We start from the raw sequence: 27,372 nt of genomic DNA on the forward strand, positions 1-27,372 counted from the left end.
AGAAAAAAAACACCAAAACTTTTTGGACACAAATAGTTGGTTGCATAATAAACTGCAAACAAAACTCCATTTTCTTTATGGTATAGTACTGGCTTCATTTAAATACAACCTGCCTATTTTTCCCTGTCTCACTGCAAAACACATTTAGGTGAAGGGAGTAATAAGGAAATTTTTAAACTTTTTCTGGTACTTCCCCATTCAATTATTAATAAAGATATGAACTGCCCAGATTCAAATAGTGGAAAAGGGAGTTGCCAGAAGGGGGAGAGAAACTGCAGAGAGAAAGAGAGAGAATATTAAAATTTAACCATTCTTTCAATATAGACTTTAGAAAATCAACAAAGTAAGTCACCAGCCTTCACTATTTCTCTTGGTTTTATTGCAAATGGCTGCTCTAAAGCTTTTCCTTTTTTGTTTGGTATCAATCTTCAATCAAAAGACCTCTGTTTCTGCTTCCCAGAGGTATGTATTTATCTTTTAGTGAAAAAGAAAATAAGGACATAGGCCCAAATGGATGTAGAAATCTGAACTTTATATTGCCAAATTATTATGGGGAGAAGACCAGAGGTGGGTTGGTGCCAGTTCGGCCTGGATTGGCTGAACCATTAGTAGCAGTGGCGGGAGGCTCTGCCCACCTACCCAGACGCTTCTGTGCATGCACAGAAGCAGGTCACGCGCGCGCGAGCATGCGCAGGAGCGCGCTTGAACTGGTAGTAAAAGAATTAGCAACCCACCTCTTGAAAAGACCCATAATGAGAAACTTGTAGCATAGATAAATAACATATCAATTTAATGCCAATATATGCCACAGTAAGATTAAACTCAAGACGGAGCACAACTGTCTATTAACAAGTCAATTTAGAGTAAAGTTTTTAAAAATTGACACCTAAAATGAGGAAACGACTCTCTTCCTCCTGATTGAAACAGAAAATACCGGTGGTATTATAAAATCAATACTATGTCCTTTTCTTTGTTTTTCTTCTCTCAAGCAATTAGGTTTCTGCTAACTTTTTATAGCATAATTAACATGAGGGCAGTAATCCAAATCTACAATGATTTCGTAACATTCAGATCCCAATTTTTGATAAATCATTGTAAGGGACTTTCCAAAAGAAAAGAAACTTTAATAGGTTAATAATAAACTTTAGATCACAACAGTTATTAATAAGTTAATAAAAAAAACTTCATATCGCAATTGGATATTTTCTCTTCAATAGATAAAAAATAAATTTAGCCATCAAACTGGAATCCTTAAACTCATTTTATATGTGGATGAACAGAATTTATTACATGCACTGTTTTCCTTGGATGTTAAATCCCATTTTTGCTCAAAACTCTTGCGAATGGAATCATTCTATACAAGTGAATGCTTCACTCTCTCTAGTCCTTGTATTTTGCATGTTTATTCAGGGATACAGCCTTAATCTTATCACTTGGGTGCTCTTCCTGCCTAAATTTGGCTGATCCAGAGATTTCCCAAGAACAGACTGCATGGTTGTTCCCTGAGAGATCATGTCACTCACGTAATAATGAGAATGACATAATCACAGTTTTAGAATCAGCTCATTGTTTTGAAACTTTCATAATCATTTCACCACTGAAGTCTCAAGTTTCAGGGATGAATGGCGACCCATCAGCTGAGAAAAAGGTTATTCCCCCCCTTCCTCCTCTACCACCGTCACCTACTAGATGACAGGTCCCAACTTCCTCATGTGGTTGGTTTGGGACAATGGGGAACTTCCCTTGGCCCAGAACAACATGACTAAAGCAAGAAACCCAAGACTTGCACAACGGCAGGTGCCTGGTGGAGTGGAAGGATTGGGAGGGAGATAATTTCACTCTGCTGATAGATCTACGTATAGATGATTTAAATTGGAAAAAACATAAAGCAAACAGATTATATTCAAGAACGTAACTGTCAAGGCTGGCTCCCTCAGTAACCAAGAAAGAATCCACTCATCTCCATTTTGCAAAATTAAGAGTACTTTTACTGGTCATGAGTAGATAGCAGCTAAGCAAAGCAAGATCTAAAGCAAAAGCACGCATAATCATAGATATCAATATGTGACCCAACCCCCTCCCCCTGGTATCCCCATCCCATGGTCCAATCCGCACATCCCTCAGGTGTCATGTGGGAGACATCTTCAAAAAGCATCATCAGGTTGGTATGACGGACAGTTGGCCTTGGCGGCAAATGCTCTATCTGCAGCATGCGCAGTAGATGGTGAGAACAACTCCCTTTTTACAATCACTCCTGTACTGAATACTTCCCCACTCAAATACCATGCCCCCCTTCCCCATTTCAATCATAGCCGAAAGCAAGCAGCAAAACAGAGGCTGACAATAACTTTGTAACAATATAATCACACTCTCAGAAGTCTTCAGTTCCATTTTCTGATGAATCTATACGGAGAAGTCCACCAGATGATTTCTCAAAGTTGGAATGTGATCAGAAAGGGGTATTACTTAGCTCTGAGGCTCAAATATTTGTCCCATCAGCAGAACAATATAGGAGTTTCCATTATCTTTACAAAGTTATCCAACTGCCTTAAATGAAATTCAAGCCCAATATCTCACCAACCTTATGGAGGATGTAGGTTTTGAGTCTACATGAATTAGCGTAATGAAACCAATCAAAATATTTTAAAATTAAAATTAACCTAACACACTGAATCTCTACACTTTTATAGATGTTAAATTAACTATACACCTATTATAGGCCTTGGGAACCATGTCATCTCAACGCCAAGTAAAATAAGATGCAAATGATTAAATGCCTTTCAATCAATTTCTCACTAAGCACTTTGCCCAATTTTGAGGTTAAAACAGTCTTGACCACTTTGGTGGTGGTTTATGTGAAGTCTTGGAAAAGGGGGATTTCTATTTGGTTCTTCTGATTTCTTGGTGGCCTTTAACCATAATCAGGACAGATTATTTTCATTCTCTTCCTTCCAAGAACCAGACATCCAAGTGAACTTGGAGCAAAAGAGGAGAGAGAAGTCATGAACCATAGCTGAATCCAATCTCTGCTTTATATTTCAGCTGAAGCCTAGGAGGACTTGCCAAACAACCTCATCCACTGCTAGCCAAAACCATGCCCCAGATCAACTAGTTTCACCACCCACCATACTTTGGTTGACAGAAAATTGCCTTCAGACAGGCAAGCAGAGATTTGTTATAACAAGAACAAAACTAAATCAACACCCAGCATTTTGGTTTGGTGACCTGAATATTAGCTAGAGTTATCAAACAAGCAAGTTCTTGGCAAGTTCTCTTGTGTTCTATTCAACAGAGAAGAAAATTACTCCCAGATAGCCAGGAGTCAAGCAGTGGTGGTTCAAACAACATCAATAGCCACCAGGAGGAAAAACCATATAAATAATTGCTTTGTGAGTGAGTAGATGGCCCCTACATTTGTATATTACAAATAGAATAAAATATAAAATAAAATAAATAACAAAGTAAAATAAAAATAAAATAAAAATAAAATAAAAATAAAATAAATAAAATAAATAAAATAATAAATAAAATAAATAAAATAAATAAAATAAATAAAATAAATAAAATAAATAAAATAATAAATAAAATAAATAAAATAAATAAAATAATAAAATAAAATAAAAATTAAAAATAATAAAATAAAATAATAAAATAAAATAATTATAAAATAAAATAATAAAATAAAATAAATAATAAAAAATAAAATAATAAAATAATAAAATAAAATAATAAAATAGAATAATAAAATAATAAAATAATAAAATAATAAAATAATAATAAAATAATAAAATAATAAAATAATAAAATAATAAAATAATAAAATAATAAAATAATAAAATAATAAAATAATAAAATAATAAAATAATAAAATAATAAAATAATAAAATAAAATAAAATAATAAAATAAAATAAAATAAAATAAAATAAAATAAAATAATAAAATAAAATAAAATAAAATAAAATAAAATAAATAATAAAATAAAATAATAAAATAAAATAAAATAAAATAAAATAGAGGCTTTCCTAGCTAGATGGTTCCAGGAAGCAGAGTTGGGGATTAGGTGCCTCCAGGAAAGAAGGACAGGGAGAACCCCTTTAACAAATATGATTTCAGGAACCAAGTTTCATATGGTTTCCGATTTCATACAAATCATGTTTTTTTAGTTCGTACTGACTCTTGATTTCACAACAGAGTGATATATAAGTGATAGGGACTTTTCATTTTAAATGAAAATGGCCATAGGAAATAAAACAGATTGTAATGACCTAATTGCAGTTTCACAATGATGGAAAAAACACAAACAAGTTCCCTCATTAACATGCCCTCTTTTTCCAAAGCAAAATCAATGGGGAAGCCAGATTCCCTTAACAACCGTGTTACTATCTTATCAACTATGCTGATTCACTTAATAAAGGTGGCAAGAAAGGTGGTAAAATGGGGCAAAAACTCACTTAACAAATGTCTCACTTAACAACATGAATTTTGGACGCAGTTGTTGTCGTAAGTCGAGGACTACTTATGGTTCAAAGTCACATGTGGATAAGCCAACATGGATTTATCTGGCTTGTAGGGCAGTATATTATACTTCAGGATTATATGGTTCCTTCAGACATTTCATTTGATCATAGTGAGTTTCCGGTTTGGTAGGCTTCTACATCTATGTAGGGTCGCTTACATTAATGCAAAGACATGCAGAGGCTCAAATCATCACATATACCATATACCATGAGAAATGTGCAATAGTTTTCCAGTTCCACCCAGTCTCCATTCCAGCAGATGAGTCGGACCTCCCCAATCAATGTGGGTTATTCCAAAACATGCTAGATGGGCCAAAGCTCTTGGAATGGCACCTTGCAACATTATTTGGAGTCTATAGCACTTAGCAATAGCACTTGGACTTATATACCACTTTACAGTGCTTTATAGCCTTCTCTAAGTGGTTTACAGTCAGTGTATCGCCCCCAACAATCTGGGTCCTCATTTTACCAACCTCGGAAGGATGGAAGGCTGAGTCAACCTTGAGCCGGTGAGGATTGAACTCCTAGCTGTGGGCAGAATTAGCCTGCAATACTGAATTTTAACCACTGCGCCATCATGATTCTTTTGTACACTCATGGATGCTCAGTCATTCAGAATGGGAATCTCATAATTCCGGTCCATGGTTTCTGCAGCTCAGATCTTTGCATTCTCATTCTTTCTCTTTCAGTGATCAAGTTTTGTGGGCTTTTCCAAAATCTGAAAGAGAAGCAGACATTCTGCGGAATCTGACCACTGCTTTTGAGGTAAGTTTTGGCAAACCGTGAATATAGTGCAGAAAAGATGGGTTTTCACATTGCATTAAATTGTAATGGATTGAATTTGCTTTTGGCTTAGTGTGATGTGAAATGAGCAATGCTGGTTAATAAACGGTTTAGCACAAACCCAGCCAATTGTGGTTGGTTAATGATCAACAGCTTAGGGTGATATATAAACCCAGGAAGAATACAGTACTCATTTACGACCATTTTTGGTAGTATTTAGAATGGAGTTTAAGAAAAAAAATGTACGCAGAAGGAAAAAAAGGTGAAACAAAGGAGAAAAAGTAGAATAGCTGCAGGAAAAGAAAGTTTATATAGGTATATATTAATCCATTCCTCAATATATTTATAAAAATATATTGGGGGATAGATTAATCTCCTAATAAAATGCATAGTAGGTAAACTTAAAGAGGATGTAGAAATTGCTTGGGACAAAATGAAGAGCTATACATCCATTGGATTAGGCAGCTATATTAAATCTGAATCATCACCACATAGAAATGTGTGGAGTTACGCTAATGGTGTGTCTGAGAAAGTGTGCTTGGTGGGATATTGATATGAAAGAGGGTGACGAAAAGCACATCGAAAAGTAATTGCTGCAAAAAAATATTCAAAAATACATATGGTGCATACTGAGAAAAAAAGAGATTAATAGAATATTGTGAAGGATCACAAGGAATGGACATTTTGTTTTGGAAATAGGCAAAGATATAAACAAGACTGGAAAAAATGGATCGATTATATACAAATTAAATATGGGACTAAGAAATTCCAGATAGCTTATGATTAAGATCAGGAATGATATAAATTGTTTAAAGTTAGCCTAGCAAGGAGGAGCTAAGTTCAATTTAAAGATGTTATCAATTTTCTATTCTTTTTTCAAATATATTTTAGACTGTTTTTGTTAAAGATTTATACCGTGTATGGGTTCTGGGAGGGAAGGCTGGAGGGGGTTGGGGGTTGGGGGGAGGGAGGGATGTATATTAGGCTTGATGAGGGGTGTTAGATTTTAAAGTAATATGATTGCACATGTATACTGTCTTCTCTTATTTTTCTTTAAAACTAAGATATGTTAAGTATATTGATATGGAAGCATAAATACCACCAACATAGAATGGAGTTTGCCCAGAAGCTGAAATACACCAAGTGAATGAGAGGAAGAGTGGGAAGCAGAGGAGAGAAGAAAGATAGGAAGAGAGGGATAGGAGAGAAGGTAAGGGGGGAAGATGAGGAGAATAAGGAGTGGAATGAAGAGAGAGGAGAAGGAGAAAGGAAGGGGAAGTAGAGTAGAAAAGGATGATGGAGGGAAGAAAGGAAGTAGGGGAGAGGTAGAAGAAAGAGGTGTATGGAGAGCAGAAGAGCTAATAATGGGTTTTTATCTTTCTGGGCATTGATGGCAAGAGGAACTGATGTATTTACTACTTAATACAATATGATATTGGCTATGTAATAGTATACATGTGATTATATGTTATGAAAATGGAAAATAAAAAAGTATATTTTAAAAAAAAGAAATAGGCAAAGAAAACAAAAAGAAAAAAGAGGAGACCCCAGAAAAATGAATGAAATTCAAAATAAGAAATGGCATGAAACTGAAACTGGGAATGCCAGAAAGCTTTCTAAGGGAATGGTAGAGATATATCGAAGAGTGGAATTGAAATGAACACTACAACTGTCCAAGAAAATAATATTATTGAAATAATGCTGTGAGAAAGTTGAAAAGCAAGAAGACTATACATATATAGAGGGAAGGTGGATGAATGTTAAAATAGGGAGCTGGTTTGCTTATGGTTAAACTGGCTTTGCAACGGTCTTTACCTGTATCAGTTTTTCTCTAACAATCAGAGCAGTGAGTAGCTTCCTTTCTTCAGTAAGTTGACACTTGCAACTTACAGAAATTCAGCTCACTTAAATAGCTTTATGGAAGGTACCAGCAAGTCATACATGCTCAGAAGACAGAAGAGCACAGGAATCAAACCCTATATATGTGTAAAGGTAAAGATTCCGCTTACACGCATGTGCTAGTTGTTCCCAACTCTAGTGGGCGGTGCTCATCTCCGTTTCTAAGCCGAAGAGCCAGCGCTGTCTGAAGACTTCTCCGTGGTCATGACTAAATGCCAAAGGTGCAGGGAACGCTGTTACCTTCCCACCAAAGGTGGTTGCTATTTTTTCTACCTGCATTTTTACATGCTTTCGAACTGCTAGATTGGCAGAAGCTGGGACAAGTAACGGGAGCTCACTCCATTACGCGGCGCTAGGGATTCAAACCGCCAAACTGCCAAACTTTCTGATTGAAAGCTCAGTGTCTTAGCCACTGAGCCACCGCATCCCATATATGTATACCTCAGCCCTAAGAGTTAATCCTAGTCTTTTTTTTCCCTCCAATTGTTTTGAACCAATGAATTCTAAGCCGTATGTTTCCCAGCCTCTAAGATTAGCATTTCTTCCATCTTTACACAATGGTTCTGCCTATCCTTACTTGTCATGTTGCCATCTTCAGTCCTTACCAAAAGTATATGTGAAGATTGCATCTGTGTCTGGCAACTGGAAGAACATTGTTCCCCTACACAAAGGTGAAGGTAGCAAGAGTACATGCAAAACCTGGTGTGTGTGTGTGTGTGTGTGTGTGTGTGTGTGTGTGTGTGTGTGTTGAGAGTGGGAATTAATGAGTTAGGTGTGCCAGCTAAATTCAGGAAGAGCCCTGCAGTTTTGTGCCAGTGGGTCACTGAAAAGTGTTTGAATGTGAGAAAGATCGATTGCATTTATTGATAGAAAAAAGTGTATAATAAAATGAACAAGCTAGAATTGTGGAAGATTTTACAGAAGTGTGGAGTCGAAAGCTATTCCTAGACTGTTGTAGAATTGAAGTAAAAACATAGATTAGGATTAGCAGTGAGTAAAGTAAACATTTGTGATGTCCCCTTAGTTAACATATTTATAGGAATATGCATTTGAAGAATACTTATGGTGCTGGCAATGGGAACATCATTATTGCACCATGCAATTTATATTAGATAGATAGTCGTATGCTGTAGGAAGTTAGCACCCACTCCTCTCCTAGAAGAATGAAATATTCTAGGAAATATTAAAAAGGCAGAATATTATATTTCCCTGGATGAGAAATGGAGAAGCATGTTTTTTTAGGCAGGAAGCAGACTCACTTTTAATAGCCCCCATCCTCCTCAATAGCTCACAGCAGATGTCAGCACTTGAGAGATAAAGAGATAGCTAGGTCTATTCATAAGCAAATGCCCTTACCCAGGATCCAACAAAGGTGGGATTGACCCTCTACCCATCTAGCAACAGGGCTCAGTACATGGCACCTGGAGAGATTACATCACCCAGCAAGATTCAACCAAGCTTGGAACTCTACAAAGTTATCCCAGCATGGCCCCATGGGAGTCTGACAACCAATCAGAATAAACTGGAATAAGAAGCGCCAAGGTGGCGCCCAAGAGAGGATATAAATCTCTCTCTCATTCCTACCCATGTGGTTTTTTTTTTCTTTTGCCCAGGATCTCAAGCCATGTGATCCTGTCCACCATTAAACCATCTTTCCAAGCAGCTTCCATGTTTTCAGTGTCTTTTTCCCCACTTGGAACTGAACCCAGATGGACATTTCTCCCAACAATCCAATGAGAATTAATATGTAAATCGAATTAGCAAAACCAAGGTAGATATGTCAGAAAATTACTAGTTTTCTACCATACTAGTCTGAGTTTAGTTGCAGACCAAGTAGAAAGGAAACCCCCAACTACTTCTCTCCAAATATTTTGCATAAAAAGAGCATAAAGTAAAGGCTGCAAGATAAAACAGATTGCCATGAAAAGTAATTGTCCCATTCTCTATGTCATTCTCTTTCATTTCAAAATAGATTGTGCTTTGGCAACCTGCTTCCTCTGAAAACATTGTAAGGAATAAGGAGGTACATTTTTACGTCAATGTTTCCGATGTAGATAACGTGAAAGCGGAGCTTAACCGATCTGCCATTTTATTCAGGTATGATACTTTATGTCCTGCTCTCTGTGCCTGCGGTGTAGAATACTATCAAGCCATGTTTTTTTTAAAAATCAGAGACGAGGAACCGTTATGCTCTTTCTTTTCAGAGTTTCTTTGGACGATGTTCAGAAAATTATTGATCTACAAACTGTCAATGACACTGTTACCCCTCGTGGTTCTACTTCATTCTATGAACAATATCACTCTCTGAAAGTGGTAAGACTTGGTGTAATTGGTCCCTTTATTCCTAAAACTATGGTAGGTTCTCAGGGAGTTACTAACCAAGGATTTCGTGATGAAACAGTCGTAAGATTGTTTAGGTCAACCAACAAATATCTTCCCTGGATGCCATGAGCCAACAATTGCTCCGTGTGATTGACCAAATGGAATTGAAAGAAGAGAGAGTTGCTATTTCTCAAGAGACCCTCTAGTTGGCTGCAACTTGGATTTGCAACTTGGTAGTTCTCCTGGATTCATGAAGGTGGAGTATGACTATAGCGGGGATCCTTTGCCTATATTTCGGCTGGTTTACCAGGTGGGGTCCTACTGGAGTGCACACCTTCATCACCATTACCCTAGACCACATTTTAAGAGTTGGATTTGGTTTGAAGATTAGTGTGCTTGAAAACTGCAATTGGTGTAAAATGCAACTAAGAAGAACTTCTGACCCCATCACCCAGCCTAGAATTATAATGGCATCTTCCTTGGAGGTTTTTGAGAAGACTGTTAAGGTTGAGGGTTTTTCATAAGGCCTTTAAAGTAATACATTATGCTAGAGAAAGATCCAATGATTGTCATTTTGTCCGTTATTTTTATGCCAGAGAGACAAGTCCAAAGTTATGCTTCTTTTCATACACTAAAGATATACCGTATTTTTTGGAGTATAAGATGCACCTTTTCCCCCCCAAAAGAGGGTGAAAATCTGGGTGAGTCTTATACACTGAATATAGCATTTTTGGCCACCCGAAACCCCACCCCCTTCACAAAAATGGACATGCAGAGGGTTTGGGAGGCTTGCAAAGTGCTCCTAGGGGCTCGGGAGGGCAAAAATGAGTGAAAATGGGCCTTTTTGCTTGTTTTCCCCCCTCCCCAGCCCCCAGGAGCACTCTACAAGCCTCTTAAAGGCTATGCATGCTGACTTTTTTTTGGCAAAAAACAGACCCATTTTCATGAAAAACGGGCTGCTTTTTGCTCGTTTTGGGGGGACATTTTTTCGCCACAAAAAATGAAGTGAGCAGAGGGTTTGGGAGGTCTGCAGAGTGCAAAAACTTTTTTAAAAAAATTACCTCTTCAAAATCTTGGTGTGTGTTATACTCTGGTGCGTCTTGTACTCCAGAAAATACGGCAATTTAATTTTCTAAAAGTGGTAAGACTTGGTGTAATTTGTCCCCAAGTTTTATGACGCATATCTTGTACTACTAATGTAATGCTTTTAATCAGTTCAAAAACCTATTTGACAACAATTTAAAAAAAAATCACGTTTAACATACAAAACAATATATCCATGTTTTATCTTCTTCTAATCATTACATTAAGCCTGTAAAGTAAGCTAACTTGATATTGTTGTAACTATATTGCAGAAACAGAGTTAGGTCACATCAATTGCTTTTTCCTGCCTCTTCCATTATTCTTTTAATTGTCGGAACACACAAATTGCCTAAATGGCTGTTCTGACCTTCAGAAATATTGATTGTATCCCAACACTGTGGAACCTGGTATAGTCTGTGCTCAATATACAATCACCCTGGGGAAAAATTAGGAAAGACACAAATAGTAGTTGGGATTCTATTGATGTCAACTGGAATTAACTGACAGAATAATAGAAGGAAGTTGTTGCTTCAAAAAATTTTAAATGCCCTATCTCTGCTGAAAGAGCCATTTTATCTTTTAGATATATACATGGATGGATGAAGTAGTTGCAAGACATCCTGATGTCATCCAAAAGATACATATTGGACAGTCTTTTGATAAACATCCACTTTATGTTTTGAAGGTATGTTTGGCCAAACCTCACAATTTCTTCAGAAGGTGAAATGCTATTTGGACCAGGTAGTGGTGGAATCAAGGCAATTTGGGAACCCCTCTATTATATAGTGGGCTTCAGTAGGCAAGAACCAGACCAGCATAGCTACAACAACATTTATTGACTTAAAACTGGAACTAAGGAATAGCAGGCAAATGCCTGTAATTTATTTTCTGGGCCCACAGGGTCTTAACCAATCATAATGCTTGAAAAACCTGCCCAAATATGAATCTTCAAAGTTTCCCTCCAAAACAATTGGAGCTAACAGTGAGGGTCATCTAAGGAGAGAAGGAGAGAAGAAAGGAGGAAAGGAAGGAGGGAAGGAAGGAGAGAAGGAGAGAAGAAAGGAGGGAAGGAGGGAATGAAGGAGAGAAGAAAGGGGAAGGAGGGAAGGAAGGAGGAAAGGAAGGAGAGAAGGAGAGAAGAAAGGAGGGAAGAAAGGAGGGAGGGAAGGGGGAAGGAGGGAGGGAAGGAATGAGGGAAGGAAGGAGAGAAGGAGAGAAGGAGGGAAGGAAGGAGGGAATGAAGGAGAGAAGAAAGGGGAAGGAGGGAAGGAAGGAGGAAAGGAAGGAGAGAAGGAGAGAAGAAAGGAGGGAAGGAAGGAGGGAAGGAGAGAAGAAAGGAGGGAGGGAAGGAAGGAGGGAAGGAAGGAGAGAAGGAGAGAAGAAAGGAGGGAAGGAAGGAAGAAGAAGTAGGATTGTTGTAAAATAAGATCGGTTTATGGGATGGTAAGAAAGCAACTTCAATTATATTGTCAACTGTAGGGGAGAAAAATTGTTACAAATACATATTATTAATAACAGTTATGAGATCATATAATTGTGAATGTATATATGAGAAATAAAAATTTATAAAAAAAATAAGTTTCACTTTAGCAGAGCTTAACACAATTATATATATATTCAATACATAGCACCCTCTGGACATGCCCAGTTGCAACCGAAATGACTTGAGAAAATGAAGTTACGAGAACTGAAAACTGTCCTACTATTTTCTTTCCACTGGATTTTGATTTTATTTTCAGGAGAGGGACAGTTTAAAAAAAATTTTTTCTTGTTGCTCTGATATCAAAACTTGAAAGTAACAAGTTATTTCAGAAACTATTTTACAAGTGATGTTGATTTAGGATAATCAATATGATCAAGTAGCCATATGTCTTCTTGGAAACCTATGCCATTAAATTCCCTTTTATTAGCTTTCGGCTAGAAGCAAAACTCCCAAAAATGCCATGTGGATCGATTGTGGAATCCATGCAAGGGAATGGATTTCGCCAGCTTGTTGTCTCTGGTTTACAGGACACGTAAGTTGATGTTTTTTTTTTTTAAAGTATTTACTAACTTGCACATACATTACATAGCCACCAAGGATACATAAGAAAAAGGGAGGTGCTTTTCAGAATTTGATAAATAAACATGAGTTCTGGTTCCCAAGGAGCTTGGAGTCTTTTATTTATTTTAAAGAGGAGGTAGAAGGCTGAGACAAAAATAAAGGCAGATTCTGTTAATGAAAGTAAAAACTTGCAATAAAATAGAATTTATTCATCTGGATGGGCTTGCTTGGATGTGCTACCATGTAAGGCTGACATCAACCTTGCACACCTGAATGTACACTTCTCCCATCACTTTACAGCCCCAGAAACTGGGGAGGGTCTCTTCTGAGATGGTTGACATGTCCTCTTTCCTGCTGTGGGCTGTTTCCTCTTATCTGACCATCCATCTGGCTGTAGCTTTTCCTTGTTTCCAAAAGTCATTCCACATACCGTTACAGAGAATGAAAAATTCAGGAGGTCAACAATGACTGTATTCATACAATCGTACAAGCCTAGTATGTGACAAGAGATCAGGTCATGCAGTTTATCATACTATGCAAATTCAGATCATGGTTAATTCCACGATTTATGCTTTTGCATAAATCAGCTTAAAAGGATAAGTAGGGAACAGATTAAAATTATACAAAACCAGTTCAATGTCTGTTGAACTGGTTTGTTCTTCATTCTTCATGGGATCCTACTGGACATAGAGTCAGCACCTCTCCATTAGATAATTAGGAAAGAAAGACCACGAGTCTCCATGTGTGGAAATCAAGTGTACTTTTACTAATTATAAATGATTAAAGGCATAGCGAAGCGAAATCTGAATATTTAGGCGCGAAAGCGATTGATATATAGAATAGCCCATTCCCCTCCCCTTGGCATCACAGTTACAGTCCAATCATAATTCTCCCAAGTGTCAGGTGCGAGATAACTTCAAAAGGCATCACAAAGATGGAATGTCGATGCCGTTAGTCCTGGCGGGAAACTCCCATGCATGCGTAGTCCGATCAGCAGCTGAACTCCAGAACCTTCCTCCAGCACAATGAGTAACCCCTCCCAAATACCATGCCCTCCCTCCCCGTTTCATGGCAGCCGAAGCAACAGCAAAGCAGAGACTGACACATAGGGTAAAATGTATTAACCCAAGAAGTGAGAAGCAATGGCGATAATTAGTAAGCAACTAGATCTAGTCATCTTTAAACTTCGCCCACAAAGTGACTCTGAGGCACAGTGGGAAATTTTTATGGTGATTACATAATTCAGAGCCTTATATTAAAAGGTTGTTTTAAAAAAAAGGCAAGCCTTTTCCTTTTTCAGGAGTGGCGTGTTGGCTCAGTGGTTAAAATGCTGGGCTTGTTGGCTGGAAAGCCAACAGCCCAGCCACATGACAGGATGAGCTCCTGTCCTTGCCCCAGTTTCCGCCAACTTAGCAGTTCGAAAGCATGCAAATGCAAGTAGATAAATAGATACCACTACAGTGAAAAAATAACAGTGCTCCGTGACATCATGCTGGCCATATTACCATGGAAATGTCTTCAGAGCACCCTGGCTCAATGGCCTTGAAACAGAGATGAGCATCGCTTTCTATAGTTGACGACTAGCAGAATAAAATCCAGCAGAGGCTCCTTCTCCTTCTTCAGTCTGTTGCACTTTGCTTGTGTTAAACTGTCTCCCTTATCATCTGTTGACTTAGTATGGTGGGACTTGTAATCCAACATATCTGACTAACATTATGTTGGGAAGACAGCAGTGGTGGGTTTCAAAAATTGTTCGAACCTACTTTGTGGGTGTGGCCTTCTTTGTGGGAGTGGCTTGCCGCTCATGTGACTGGATGGGAGTGGCTTGCCGCCCATGTGACTGGATATGAAGATGCCGACGACACTTGTCAGAACCACCTTAAATTACCTCACACACAGCACTGGCATGCATAAGAATATTATGTAAACTTGTTTTTTAAAAGGCATCTTTGGTTTGCGTTAAAACAACTTCCACACACGCAATGTTCTGATTGCACCACAAATGCAGTAGTCATCCTTACCTTTCACAGAGGCACTGAGTTTTATAAATATGAGCATGATAGTGTAGAATAATCATATCCAAGGACCAGTGGTGGGTTTCAAAAAATTTTGGAACCTCTTCTGTAGGTGTGGCCTGCTTTCTGGGTCCACTGGTGGAACCTCTTCTAACTGGTTCGGTAGATTTGACGAACCGGTTCTACCGAATAGGTGCGAACTGGTAGGAACCCACCTCTGGAAGACGGGCACAAGAAGTCTGTCCTCTGAAAACAGGACAAAAAGTGATAGGAGTAGAGATAAATTATGCTATCTTGAGCTCTTGGAGGAAAAGAATTCCAACAAATGCAGGAGAAATTTCTCCATAATTGTTTAATAGTGGGATCAGATACATGCTATTGGTGAAACACCACTATTCACCAGAGCTAGCAAAAGACAATGAGTGGGTTGCAACCCCTCTACATAGAATTATGCAACTTAGAAAGTAGCTATGCTCAAATACAGCAACGCCTTAATAATTGATTGGATATAGCAACCTACTCAGCAGTTTCCATTAAATCTTATTTTTGTATCCACTTCTAGGTTGCACAATTTCTAAACAGGGATGCAACAATGGCAAGACTCCTACAGAACCTTGATTTCTATGTCATGCCAGTAATGAATGTGGATGGTTATGACTATACATGGACTACTGTAAGTATAAATTTTTACTAGATATATTATGAAATTTGGACTGGAACGCTTGAAAGTCCAAATAATCTACATTGAGATGACTTGTTACAATGTTGCATTACCTTAGGTGTCATAAAACAATATTCAAATCAATTAGCTTTGTGCTGCAGGATTGCCTCTTTTCTTTAAATGTTACTAGAGGAAGGAATGCAAATTTCCTGCTAGTTCACACATAAAATGTTAATTTCAATTTTTACAGAATGATTCATTCTTTGACCCTATTTTCTGGGTCAATGATGCTGGTTCTAATTAAAAAATACGCTCACTATATTTATTATGTAATTACTTATAAGTACTGTATACTTATAAAAACAATACCTTTATGGATGTATTTTCGTGACTAATCTTGTGCCGGATGCAGGAACTATTTATTTATTTGGTGTAAGTTTCAAACTTAGCAATGAGCTTCACATTTGGTTTTATTTCATTGGAGTTCATCTCAACAAAATTCCCTGAAAGCAGGGAAAATCTAGGAATTCATCTTGGCCCACAGCAGAATAGTATCAAGAATGACAGAAGCCTTGCTTGATAGTGTACTGTACATCCATAGCAGTGGTGGGTTTCAAAAATTGTTGGAACCTACTCTGTGGGTGTGGCCTCCTTTGTGGGAGTGGCTTGCTACCCATGTGATCAGATGGGAGTGGCCGGATATGAAATTATGAATTAGTACTTAGGTCGGTCCAAGTAGCTATTCAGAAACTCTGGCATTGAAGCATGCAAGTCTTAAAGCTGTCAAGTTACAAGATCATTCCATAGAGAAAAATGACGCAAGATAATTCTACTTTTCAATATGTAGCTTGATACTCACTTGGATCTGCAAGATGAGTTTGGAAATACCCTGAGTGTTTAGTTCAAGCTATCTTCATTTATATCTTTGCTTCACACTAGATAACCTTGAGCTATACATTCTGGTTTGGTTCAGAAGCATGGTAAACTCTAATGCGGCTAGTTTTTAGCTGAGCCATGGTGGTGCAGTGGTTAGAGTATAGTACTGCAGGCTAGCTACTTCTGCTGCCTGCCGGCTGCCTGCAATTCAGCAGTTCGAGTCTCACTGGGTCAAGACTAACTCAGCCTTCCAGCCTTCTGAGGTCGGTAAAATGAGGACCCAAATTGTTGGGGGCAATAGGCTGACTCTGTAAACTACTGAGAGACGGCTGTGTAAAGCACTGTGAAGCAGTGTATAAGTCTAAGTGCTATTGCTATTAGCACATGATGAATCTTACCACATGGTTACAATTTTCTCTAACTCTAAACCCTTATACCAATGTTTAGCATGATGCGTGAATCTAGAATCTCGGTCTCGTCTCACCTCACTCACAGATAGTTGCAGGGAAGAAAAAGGTGAAAAGCATCTCTCCTGAACTAATTAGGAAAATAGATGGGGTACATGGATAGAGAGAGAAATATTGGTCCCAAGTTCTCCTTGGCCTAATTACTGTAAAATGAAATAGATGTGTTCACCAAGGCTTAACTTTAACTAGAAAGATGCTTCTGCTCAACAGGCACGGATTTCTTACAGTCATCTATTTTTCAAGCTTGGGATTGCCAACAGCACTTGGAGCATTGGTGGCCTTACTTCTAGATTCCAGACTTCGTGCTTTTACAAGCACTTTTTTTTTTTTTTTTTAAATATATTTTATTCAATTTTCACATTCCATTTGCAATCATTTATATACAGGGTATTCACTATAAGAAAAGAGAAAAAAAAAGAAAAAGGGAATAAAACGAACAGATAAATAGGAAACACAACTCATCATTCACAACCCCACCTAACCCTTCCATCCTCCATACACCCCATCTACCCCCTCCAACTTTCCTTTCTCCCTCTAACACTCCCCTCCTACTTCCCTTTCCCCTCAAACCTTCCTTCTCCTCTTACTCCCCAGACACCCTCCTTACATTCCCCTTACTCCTTACATTCCCCCTACTCCTTCCTTACTCCTCCCTCTTCCTTCCCTCTACCTCCCTCCTTGGTGTATGCCTTTATTCGAGTGTTGTTTGATCTGATAAAGGTAAAATGAACCAAGGAAAAAAAAAGAAATAAAAAAAACAAAAAAAAACAAAAAAAAAAAAACCACCGTATATAAATACATTCTTGTTCTTTTTAAGGCTATGTTAACACCCCCCCACCCCACCCCCCACAAACCCCCATCCCTAATCCTCCCGACTTCCCAGGGCCCACACCTGGCGCTACCTTCTGTCTAAAATATCTTGTGTACATATGGATTAAAAAATAAAAGTAATATATCAAAAGAAAAAAAAACAGAGAAAAAACAGAGAAAGAAAAAAAAAAGGGGAAAAAAGAAAAAAGAAAAGGGAAAAAAAAAAAGGAAACCACTCTTTGTGTTGATCTCAGCCCCCCATCTTTATCTATGTTTAAATAGTATAAATCCTTCTATCTATATTTTATTCTCGTCTCTTACTTCTTTGCTATTTACCCCAACCTTCTGTAGGTTCTCCCGTTCCTCTTCCTTAACCTCATGATCCCTTCCGATAAAATTTAAGCAGCGTGGTTCATACCATATATTCAAATATAACTTTACAGACAAGTAATCAAACTTTCCCTTCTAGTAAAATTTACACAGCATGAATCATCTTTCTTTAAAGCAGCGTAAATCAAATATTACTTTACACAGAAATCAATTTCTATCTTAAGATAATTCCAACCAACTTCCTCTTCAAATAGAATTTAAATAACATAATTCATTCCACATGCATTTTACCCTTTTCCCTTACTTGTCTGATATTTTTCCCTTCAAGTAAAAGTTAAATAGCATGGGTCATTCCACATATTCGAATAATACTTTCAGCAAAAGTCAGTTAACCTTCTATTTTAAAATAGTCCCTTCTAACAAGGTTTAAACAACATAAATCATTCAGCATTCTTTTTACACATTATCTTAAAATAATCCCAACCGACTTTCTGTTCTAATAAGCTTTAAACAACATAAGTTTTACCCTCATCCCTTGCTTGTCTGATGTTTACCACAAATAACGTAGTTCATTCCACATGCATTTTACCCTCATCCCTTACTTGTCTGATATTTACCACTATCAAATTTATACTAGCATTTGTTTAAAATGTAATTCAGAGCAATTTATAAAATAATACTTTCAGCAAGAATCAGTTATCCTTCTATTTTAAAGTAGTCCCTTCTAACAAAATTTAAACACCCTAAATCATTCTGCATTCTTTTTACACTTATCTTAAGATGATCCCAACCGGCTTTCTGTTCTGATACGCTTTAAACAACGTCAATTTTACCCTCATCCCTTGCTTATCTGATGTTTACCACTATCAAATTTATGCTAACGTTAATTTAAAATCTAGCTCAAAGTAGTTTCACCCAGCTTTCCCTTCTGATAAAAATTAGTCCGCTTTTTCTACCGGTGAGAGGTCTCAAGCCCCCATTCAGTCCTCAAGCATTTTGAAATGTCTAAATTCTCGATCTCCGTTTTTCTACTTCTCCGAGGGAGGAGGGGCTACCCCCTCCATCTTGCAACCACATGGCCAACCGCTCGGCTTCTCCTTCCGCTTGTCTCTCCACTCTTCCAAACGCGTCAGGAAGTCCCGCCTTCAGAATCCTACAATAGAAATCTTGAGCCTCCGAAACAGAGTTAAGACGAAATCTTTGATTCTCGAATGTAACTGTGATACCGGCAGGGGCCTCCCATCTGTATCGAATCTGTTGGCTCCTAAGCTCCTTAGTTAAAAAGGCGTAATCCCTTCTTGCTTTCAGCATCTGAGAAGGAATATCTTTAAAAACAATCAGGTCTTGGCCTTCAACTCGGAGCCTGTTATTATGAAATTTTTGCACGATCGCATTTCTAGATTCTTTTGTAGAGAAATGTATAATTATGTCCCTCGGGAGCTGTCGCTGTTCCGCTATCAATGAGTTCTGGCGATAGATTTTCCGAATCTGCCAATCAAAGTTAAGTCCCGGGCTTCCCAGCGCATGGCTGAAGGCTTCAGCAAAGGTCTGTTTCAAATTCTCTTGCTCCTTTTCACGGAATCCCCTGACCCTTATCGCAGATGCCTTCCTATTAAAATTTATCACCATAAGCTGTTTCTCATTGTCTCTAATTTTCTGTTGTAAAATTTCAATATTGGTAGTCAAATTTAAGTTAGCCTTCTCCAGACTTTCCAATTTGTTCTCTATTTCAGCAGAATAATCTGACAGGGCAGACACAGCTGCAAACGTATTCGCCTTCATTTGATTAACTTTAGATTTTAAATCATCATATAATTCCAATACAAATTCCCTGATTTCTGTCTTAAAAGCGTTAAGCATTTTAAGGAGATATTCCTGTGTTAAAAGTTCCCCAGCAGAAGGCACAGGAGACAAAGGCTGTGTTTCTTTAAATTCTTTTGTAGCAAGACGCTTCCTTGACTTGGGTGGCATAATAAATAAGCAAGTAAGCAGAGCTTCGCTCCCCTCTATTTCCAAAAAAGAAAAATTTATTTTGTTAAGGAGCAGTCTGCAGGGAGATAACACCGGCTAAGTACATCAATCATCCACGGAGAGAAATCGCCATTTTGAGGTCTATTTAGACAAAGAAGTCTCTAAGACGAATGGTGCTGGTATTTACGATAGTAATAAAAACATAAATCTCACAGGGGTGGGACCCGCCCGTATCAATTCTAGCTTGAAAAAACTTTGTCTTGTCCTGGGGGGGGGCTAGCCTGTCTGGGGCTGCCAAAAAAAAAAAGGCAGCTGAGAAGAAATGGCTGGAGATAAAAGCTCCGCTTCGGCCGGATCTAATCTCTTTCCACAGCCATAAAAGAAAAAAGGCTGTGGCTTACGATTAGATCCTAACCTACGGGGCTATCCTCCCTGCCCCTTTCTTAGCCAAAAAGGGGTGCTATCTATGATCTTATTTAGATATACAGACCAGATCTCTGAGGAGCTCGGTGGAGCCCTCCTCGGCAACAGGCCACGCCCCCCTGGAATCCCTTTTACAAGCACTTTTGTCTGCAGTGTAGATTACTTTGGCCACGATGCCCACAATCAAAACAAATACCGCAGCATTTAGACTCATTTAAGCACACATTTACTTGCATCTGTAAAATTTGTTAAAATTTACAATAATTTGTCAGTTGGTCTTACCTGAACTGCATGTCTTGAAGGATGACGTGCGAGCAGTCACATCTGGGTATTGTCACGGCCCATCTGCCCGGAGACTGTGGTAAATCTTGAGGCCACTCCCTCTATTCCTCCTCTGACTCTCCAGATTAACCAATGGTCCAGTCAAGGTGAATCTAGAAGGAAGGGAACAGGGCAATCCCCCCACTCACCCCCTGGTCCCTGACTGACCGGTAACTATCTGAACTCAGGCCCACCCTGCATTGGGCGCACAAGAGCCGGGAAGTGACTGCTCCCACACCATCCTTCGAGACATGCAGTTCAGGTAAGACCAACCGACAGTCTCCGAAGTGGGGTGTGAGAGGAGTCACAGCTGGGACATACCAAAGCTAGGTGTCCCTGGGAAGGGCCATGAGCCTGAGTCCCCCTGAGTATCTAGCACTCTCTGGAAAACTCTCCTCCCAAAGGATGCTTCCGCGGAGGCGAAAGCATCCAACCGATAGTGTCTGATGAATGGGGAGGGCAAAGTCCATGCTGCCACCCTGCATATGTCCTCAATGGGGGCCTGGGTGGCCCAGGCCACTGAGGTGGCTGCACTCCTGGTGGAGTGTGTGGTGATGCCACCAGGAGGCCTCGTGCCTCGTAGGCCTTGGAGATGGCCAGACTGATTCATCTACTGATGGTGGCTGGGGAGACCTTCGCTCCCCTGGTTGCAGGGTGAAAGGAAACGAAGAGGGCCTCCGACCACCTAATGGCCGACATGCACTTCAGATACGATGCGCAGTGCCCTCCTGACGTCAAGGCAATGCCAGGATCTCTCCCTTCCTCCCGAAGTGGCTAATACAAGGATGTCATCAAGGTAACAATGTAACCGGACCGGTTTGGAGCGGAGATGGGCTGCCACCATGGCTAGGACCTTGGTGAAGGTCCTGGAAGTGGAGGCCAACCCAAAGGGAAGGGCCCTGTATTGGTAATGAGTGCCCCCATAGGAGAACCTAAGGAACTTACGGTGGTCCGGTGCAATCAGTAGCGCTAACCGCTTCTGTGCACAGGCTGATTACAGAGCGCACGAGAAGAGGTAAGCTTAGCTGATCAAGCAAGCTAAGCTGAGAAATTCAAAGGTAAAATCTCGTACCAAAGAGAGCCAGCTAAATTAGCTCCTTCTGGGCCGAAGACTGAGGTTAATCTGGGGAGTCAGAGGAGTAGAGGGAGTAGCCTGAAAATTTACCTCAGTCTCCGGGCAGATGGGCCGTGACAATACCCAGATGTGACTCCTCCCACGCCCCACTTTGGAGACGTACTTAACTGCCTACTCAGAAAACACTGCGGTATAAACAGGGGGTTCTTTGGGAAGCCTTGTTTTCAAAGGTGCAGTTATGTGCTATGAGATTTCTTTTATGTTACAGATTATGCATTGGTGATGTTAACATTAAAATATTTACATTCATACTGGTGTGCATGTGTGTTCCCTACAGAATCGAATGTGGAGAAAAAGCCGGTCAAAGCATGGCAACAACAAGTGCACTGGGACAGATATGAATCGCAATTTTGATGCAGGCTGGTGTGGTAAGATGCTTGTTTGTACATATACACAGGCACTATGAATATTTATCGCAATAATAAAGTATAAACTGATCTACATATACTTGGGGGAAACAAGTTGCATACTCGATATATAAAATGCTGTCCAAATCTATCCTATGTTAAACACCACTGAATTCCATTTTTATTTTCCAATACAAGGGCATTGGATTGTATTGGACTACATATACCATCACCAGTCCATGCTAGTCAGGGTTAGGGGTATCATCACAACAGTTCTGGTAAACATTTGACTGGAGAAGGCTGAACTAGATCTTAATAGCTTGGGAAAATGTACAAGAATACAAAAAGTGGTCCATATATTACATCAGAAAAGCATCCAGATCCACCCAGTAATGAAGGTTTTCTGACGTTTCAGTTAGTTGCAAGCTGGAGGAGACAAATGGTACCCCGTTTCATCCTCAAATGAAATTGTCTTTTTTCTTAAGTGAGGGGCCCTTGGTATTCTCTGAGCTTGCTTGTTTTCTTGCAGACGTTTCATTACCCTAACTACGTAGGTAACATCATCAGTGCTAGTAAGAAGTGCTGTTTGCTGTCAGTTTATATTCTGAGGATTTGCTTGTCCTTTTTTTTTTTTAAGGTTTTATTTCTTTTAAAAAACACAAATATTTCATCATTCAATCATTAAAACGTTGAAGTACATTTTTTTTGTATGCCCCTCCCTCCACCCCCCACCTCCTTCCCCCCCCCCCGACTTCCCAGAACCCGTACACGGTATGGATTTTTAACTAACACAGTCTAAAATCTATTGAGAAAAAAGAAATAAAGAAATTAATGACAGTCTACATTGACCTTAGCTTCTTCTTACTGAACTAACTTTAAACAGTTTAAATCATTTCTGATCTTAAGCATAGGCTAACTGGAATTTCTTGGTCCCGGGTGTCAGAAGTGGGATTCTGGTCTCCGAATGGAGGCGTGGGTTCACTTGTCTTTTTCTTAAGGGAAGCTAAGCAGCAAAACATCACACACAAAGCATCCATAGTATACAAAGAGAGGGCAACTACTTCCCTGCGCTTTTATTTTTTTGAAAATACTAAGGCTCTATTAGTGCCCTTCAATGTTTGTCCTCAACTTGTACTGTAATTTTTAAGGAGCCAGAAAGGAAATTGCTTAAATAGAGGTTTTTTTTAAAAAAAAAAAAGACTCAAATTAAGTTTTGCACATTTTGCCAATAACCAATTATTTATTTATTAAATAAATAAATAAACCCCAACTCATGTGAATTAAAGGCCCACACGCTTAAACCTGAAAATGGCTGAACGCTCTAATAAAGGATTATCAATAGCAGATTGAAATTCATTTCATTTCATTTCATTTCATTTATTATATTTATATGCTGCCCTTTTCCCCCGAAGGGGACTCAGGGCGGCTAACAAATCAAATCAGGGAAGGGGGGGGGGTACAGACAAAAAATAAAAAAGATACATAACAATACATAATTTAAAAATACACAACAGTCATACCATTCAAGACGGGGGCAACAGCTCTTTAGCCCCAGGCCTGTCGGAACAGCCAGGTTTTAACGGCTTTGCGGAAGGCCTGGAGGGTGGTGAGGGTTCGAATCTCCACGGGGAGTTCGTTCCAGAGGGTTGGAGCAGCCACAGAGAAGGCTCTCCTCCGGGTAGTCGCCAGTCGACACTGGCCGGCGGATGGAATTCGGAGGCGGCCTAATCTGTGGGATCTAATCGGTCTAGTGGAGGTGATTGGCAGCAGGCGGTCTCTCAAGTACCCAGGCCCATTTGACAAGAAGATCCCTTTGTACCAACAACCTATAAGGACGTCATTGTTTTAACCTCTAATATAAATAAATAATTAAATAAATATTGTTTTCCATTTGTTGCCACCGGGTCCTATAATTAAGCTTTTATTTTTGTTCTTAAATAAAGGAAAAGGTGCATCCAGAAATGACTGTGAAGAGACTTACTGTGGACCTTACCCTGAGTCTGAACCAGAAGTAAAAGCTGTGGCTAATTTTCTCAGAAAGCGCAAGGATCGTATTAAAGCATATCTAACAATGCACTCTTACTCCCAGATGGTCCTGTTTCCATATTCATATACTAAAAATACATCTAAAGATCATGATGAACTGGTAAGAACCCTTCTCCTTAAGTCTGAGCTCAAGAGGGCTTTTGTGATCGGTTTTTGGACTTGGCTTTTGTCTTCCTTAAAGAAAGAGTACAAAGGGCACTTCTTCATTAAGAAAAAGTGACTAAATGATGAATGCCTGCCCATAATGTCAACGTTTTAGCAGGCCATATTATTATGTTATAAAAGCAAGTAGCGATGGCATCTTAGTTTGGTTTTCATGTTCTTCCTCCACCACTTATTTCATTTTAAATGCAGCAAGCCATTATTTACAAAACAGAATCAAACCACGGTCTGAAAATACATCAGGCTTTGTATAAAATACATTCAGCTGAAATGGAAAATTGCCCTAAAGTATAATCAAAAGTTTCTAATATCTTCCCTCTGTGATCATTCTCATAACAAGCAAACTATCTATTCCCACATCCGAACTGAATCATAACACAGCTGCCTTATTTTTAACTTTCATGGACTTACTGAGAAAAGAGACTTTTGGATCAGCATCCCTGTACCCATTGTATTTATCATTTTGAAGGATGCTTCAAGTCTGAGAGGAATATAGGATATTCAGAACAAGTGTATAAAATAAGAGATAATTCATAGAGTGTACTTTTCCTATCTAAGTACTGGGGAATTACATTGAAGGTTATAGCACAATAGTTGCTAGGCACAGAAGCAAGTTTGTATGATGGATGCATGTCAATTGGGACCAAACAAGAACACATGTGTTGAGTATTTCTCCTAAAATGAATGTTTGTAAGCCAGGCTTTCTCCACACCCCAAAACAGGGGATCTATCTCACTAGAATGAATCAAGAACGTAAATCATGGTTTGTCGCATGTTTAGATATAAAAGAAATAGTACATTATAATAGATAAAAACACACTATATTAAACTAGTATACCGTAGAAAGGAGTATGCTGTTCATCATGAAGCATTGCTTTTTGATTATTACAATTATTGAAAAATAATTCAGGAATTAAAATGCCAAAAGCATTAGATTGTATGCCCACATAAACAATTTCGGAGCCAGAGTGTGTAATTATGTAAGTAAATAAAAAAAATCTTTATTTTTGTAAAGAAAAATGAATGATCAAATGGCCAACCCATCAGACTAAGGATTGCCATAGTGAGCAATTAATTGCTCTTGGCAATAATAGCGTCTTTCAAGGACGCAGAACTTTGTTATCAGTCTAGACACTGAGATTGTTTGACTTTACTGACAAAAGGATTTTGCTTGTCCTGTGCTCTTCAAGAGTTTTCATTGTGTAACTCAAAATTGAAAGATTGCTGCATTTAGAGCAGGGTATCTCAAACGTGAGGTGTGGGCTTCAGCTCCCAGAATTTCCCAGCCAATATTTTTGGGAGCGGAACTCATTTGTGGGAGTTGAAGCCCACGTATCTTAAAAGTTTCCAAGTTTGAAATTGGAGTGCAATGTTTTCTCCATAGTTGCTGGAATTCGTTAAGATTAAAAGTGCTGCTCTACAAGGACAATGTTCTTCTTTTGCTCTTCTGTAATCTCCCAATCTGTTGCAGAGGCTCAATTTTGGGAAACCCAAAAGCTTGTCAGTCAACAGCATCTGTTCTACTACCAGACAAATATAACTACATTCAAAATTCAATTTATTTCTGCAGTCACATTTTAGGCTGTTTTAGCTAAATGAAAGTTAATGTCGCCTTGCACATATTCGATTCCCCCCTCCCCCCCCCCCAAAAAAACATTTGTCAGCCATAATATACCGGTAACAAAAGGGATTTCAGACTACAAACCAAAGCAAACAGACATAGTAGAACTGGAGAAAAAGACACAAAAGCAAAGGGTAAAATTCGAAAGCATGCAATCACTGGAAATAGGGAGATTAATAAAAAAAACCATGGACACACAATAGCTTAGTTTTTACATCATGGTAAACCACAGATAAGATTTTAATCTCAAGCATGCTAGGTCTGGGACCGACATCTGCTTACTTGCAGCTTTAGTTTTTTTGTGTTTTCTGTAAAAAATGTACATCTTTTAATTTCGTTACAATGTTGTGAAGAATTCAAACTCTCTGGGCCATCCTTGGGAAACTTAAGTTTTAAAGGCAGCTCATGAACATCCAGAACAAGATGAAAGTCTTTTTTGGACAGCTCTCTTTTTGCATTCAGACTTAAAACATACGTTCTCCATGATGATTTATTTATTTATTTTAATAAGATTTTATTGGTAAAACGAAAATACAACATCCATAACTTGTAAAAAACAATACAACTACATTTCGAGATATTCCCATACTATCAAATCATATAAACATCAAAGGTTAGGTATCTTATTCCTTCCCTCCCTCTTCTCTTCCCTCCTTTCTTTCTTTCCCATACCCTTTTCTTCCCTCCCCCCCTTACTTCCTTCTCCCCTGCCTTCCTTCCTTCCTTTTCTCCTTTCCTTCCCCCTCCTTTCCCTCCCTCGATCCCCCCCTCCTTCTCACATACTCACATAATTTAATTAACCAATTCTTTTCTTTTCAGCAACTGGTGGCAAACCAAGTGACTGGTGCTATTAGAAACACATACCACAACCGCTATGTGGCAGGCCCTGGTGCAAAGACGATCTGTAAGTACAGGACAAGAACATGAAGTACCTCTGTTTATCAACAGGCCATTGCTGAGTCCTTAATACTTCTGATTTTCCTCATAGATTTAGCCCCAGGCGGTTCAGATGACTGGGCTTACGACCAAGGAATTAAGTATTCTTTTACTTTTGAGCTTCGGGACAAAGGAAGATATGGATTCTTACTTCCTCAGCATCTCATTAAGCCGACCTGCTACGAAGCTATTACCGGGATCAAAACTATAGCTTCGCATGTGATTAATAATATGTAAAACATACAATCCCATTTTGGCATTATACGTTACAGCATTTCACCGAGTCCACTTACCGTATATACTCGAGTATAGGCCGACCCGAATATAAGCCGAGGCACCTAATTTTACCACAAAAAACTGGAAAAGTTATTGACTCGAGTATAAGCCTAGGGTGGGAAATGCAGCAGCTACCGGTAAATTTCAAAAATAAAAATAGATACCAATAATGTTTTTGAATATTTATTTCAAAGAAAAACAGTAAACTAGCGGTGTATTCAATGAAATACTTCACTCACCTCATGATGCTTGTGTCCCGCTGTGATGATGATGTCCCGTGCAGCCGCGGGAGCGATGTCCCGCCTCCTATGACACACGGCACAGTG

At 38.9% G+C, this 27,372-nt stretch overlaps 1 protein-coding gene across 1 annotated transcript; it reads left to right on the top strand.

Annotated features, from left to right (window-relative positions):
• The first annotated feature begins 318 nt into the window (after positions 1–318).
• CPB2 (carboxypeptidase B2) lies at positions 319–27,049 on the top strand. The gene is made up of 11 exons (XM_087716910.1): positions 319–462; positions 5,208–5,283; positions 9,173–9,297; positions 9,405–9,513; positions 11,189–11,290; positions 12,516–12,620; positions 15,227–15,337; positions 21,936–22,026; positions 23,949–24,151; positions 26,654–26,738; positions 26,823–27,049. The coding sequence occupies exons 1-11, from the start codon at positions 386–388 to the stop codon at positions 27,005–27,007; spliced, it is 1,269 nt and encodes a 422-aa protein (XP_087573036.1). The 5' UTR covers positions 319–385; the 3' UTR covers positions 27,008–27,049.
• Positions 27,050–27,372: the final 323 nt, after the last annotated feature.

This window comes from Thamnophis sirtalis, unplaced genomic scaffold (genome assembly GCF_051295495.1).
Source record: "Thamnophis sirtalis isolate CommonGarterSnake01/CBP01778 unplaced genomic scaffold, rThaSir2_p1.2 scaffold_5, whole genome shotgun sequence".
Classification (NCBI taxonomy): domain Eukaryota; kingdom Metazoa; phylum Chordata; class Lepidosauria; order Squamata; family Natricidae; genus Thamnophis; species Thamnophis sirtalis.

Excerpts from the sequence above, each read along its gene's own strand:
- CPB2 (XM_087716910.1), top strand. The coding sequence starts at position 386 with ATGGCTGCTCTAAAGCTTTTCCTTTTTTGTTTGGTATCAATCTTCAAT. Across the intron at positions 15,338-21,935 it reads ATGACTATACATGGACTACT|AATCGAATGTGGAGAAAAAG; the intron begins GTAAGTATAAAT and ends TGTTCCCTACAG. Across the intron at positions 22,027-23,948 it reads TTTTGATGCAGGCTGGTGTG|GAAAAGGTGCATCCAGAAAT; the intron begins GTAAGATGCTTG and ends TCTTAAATAAAG.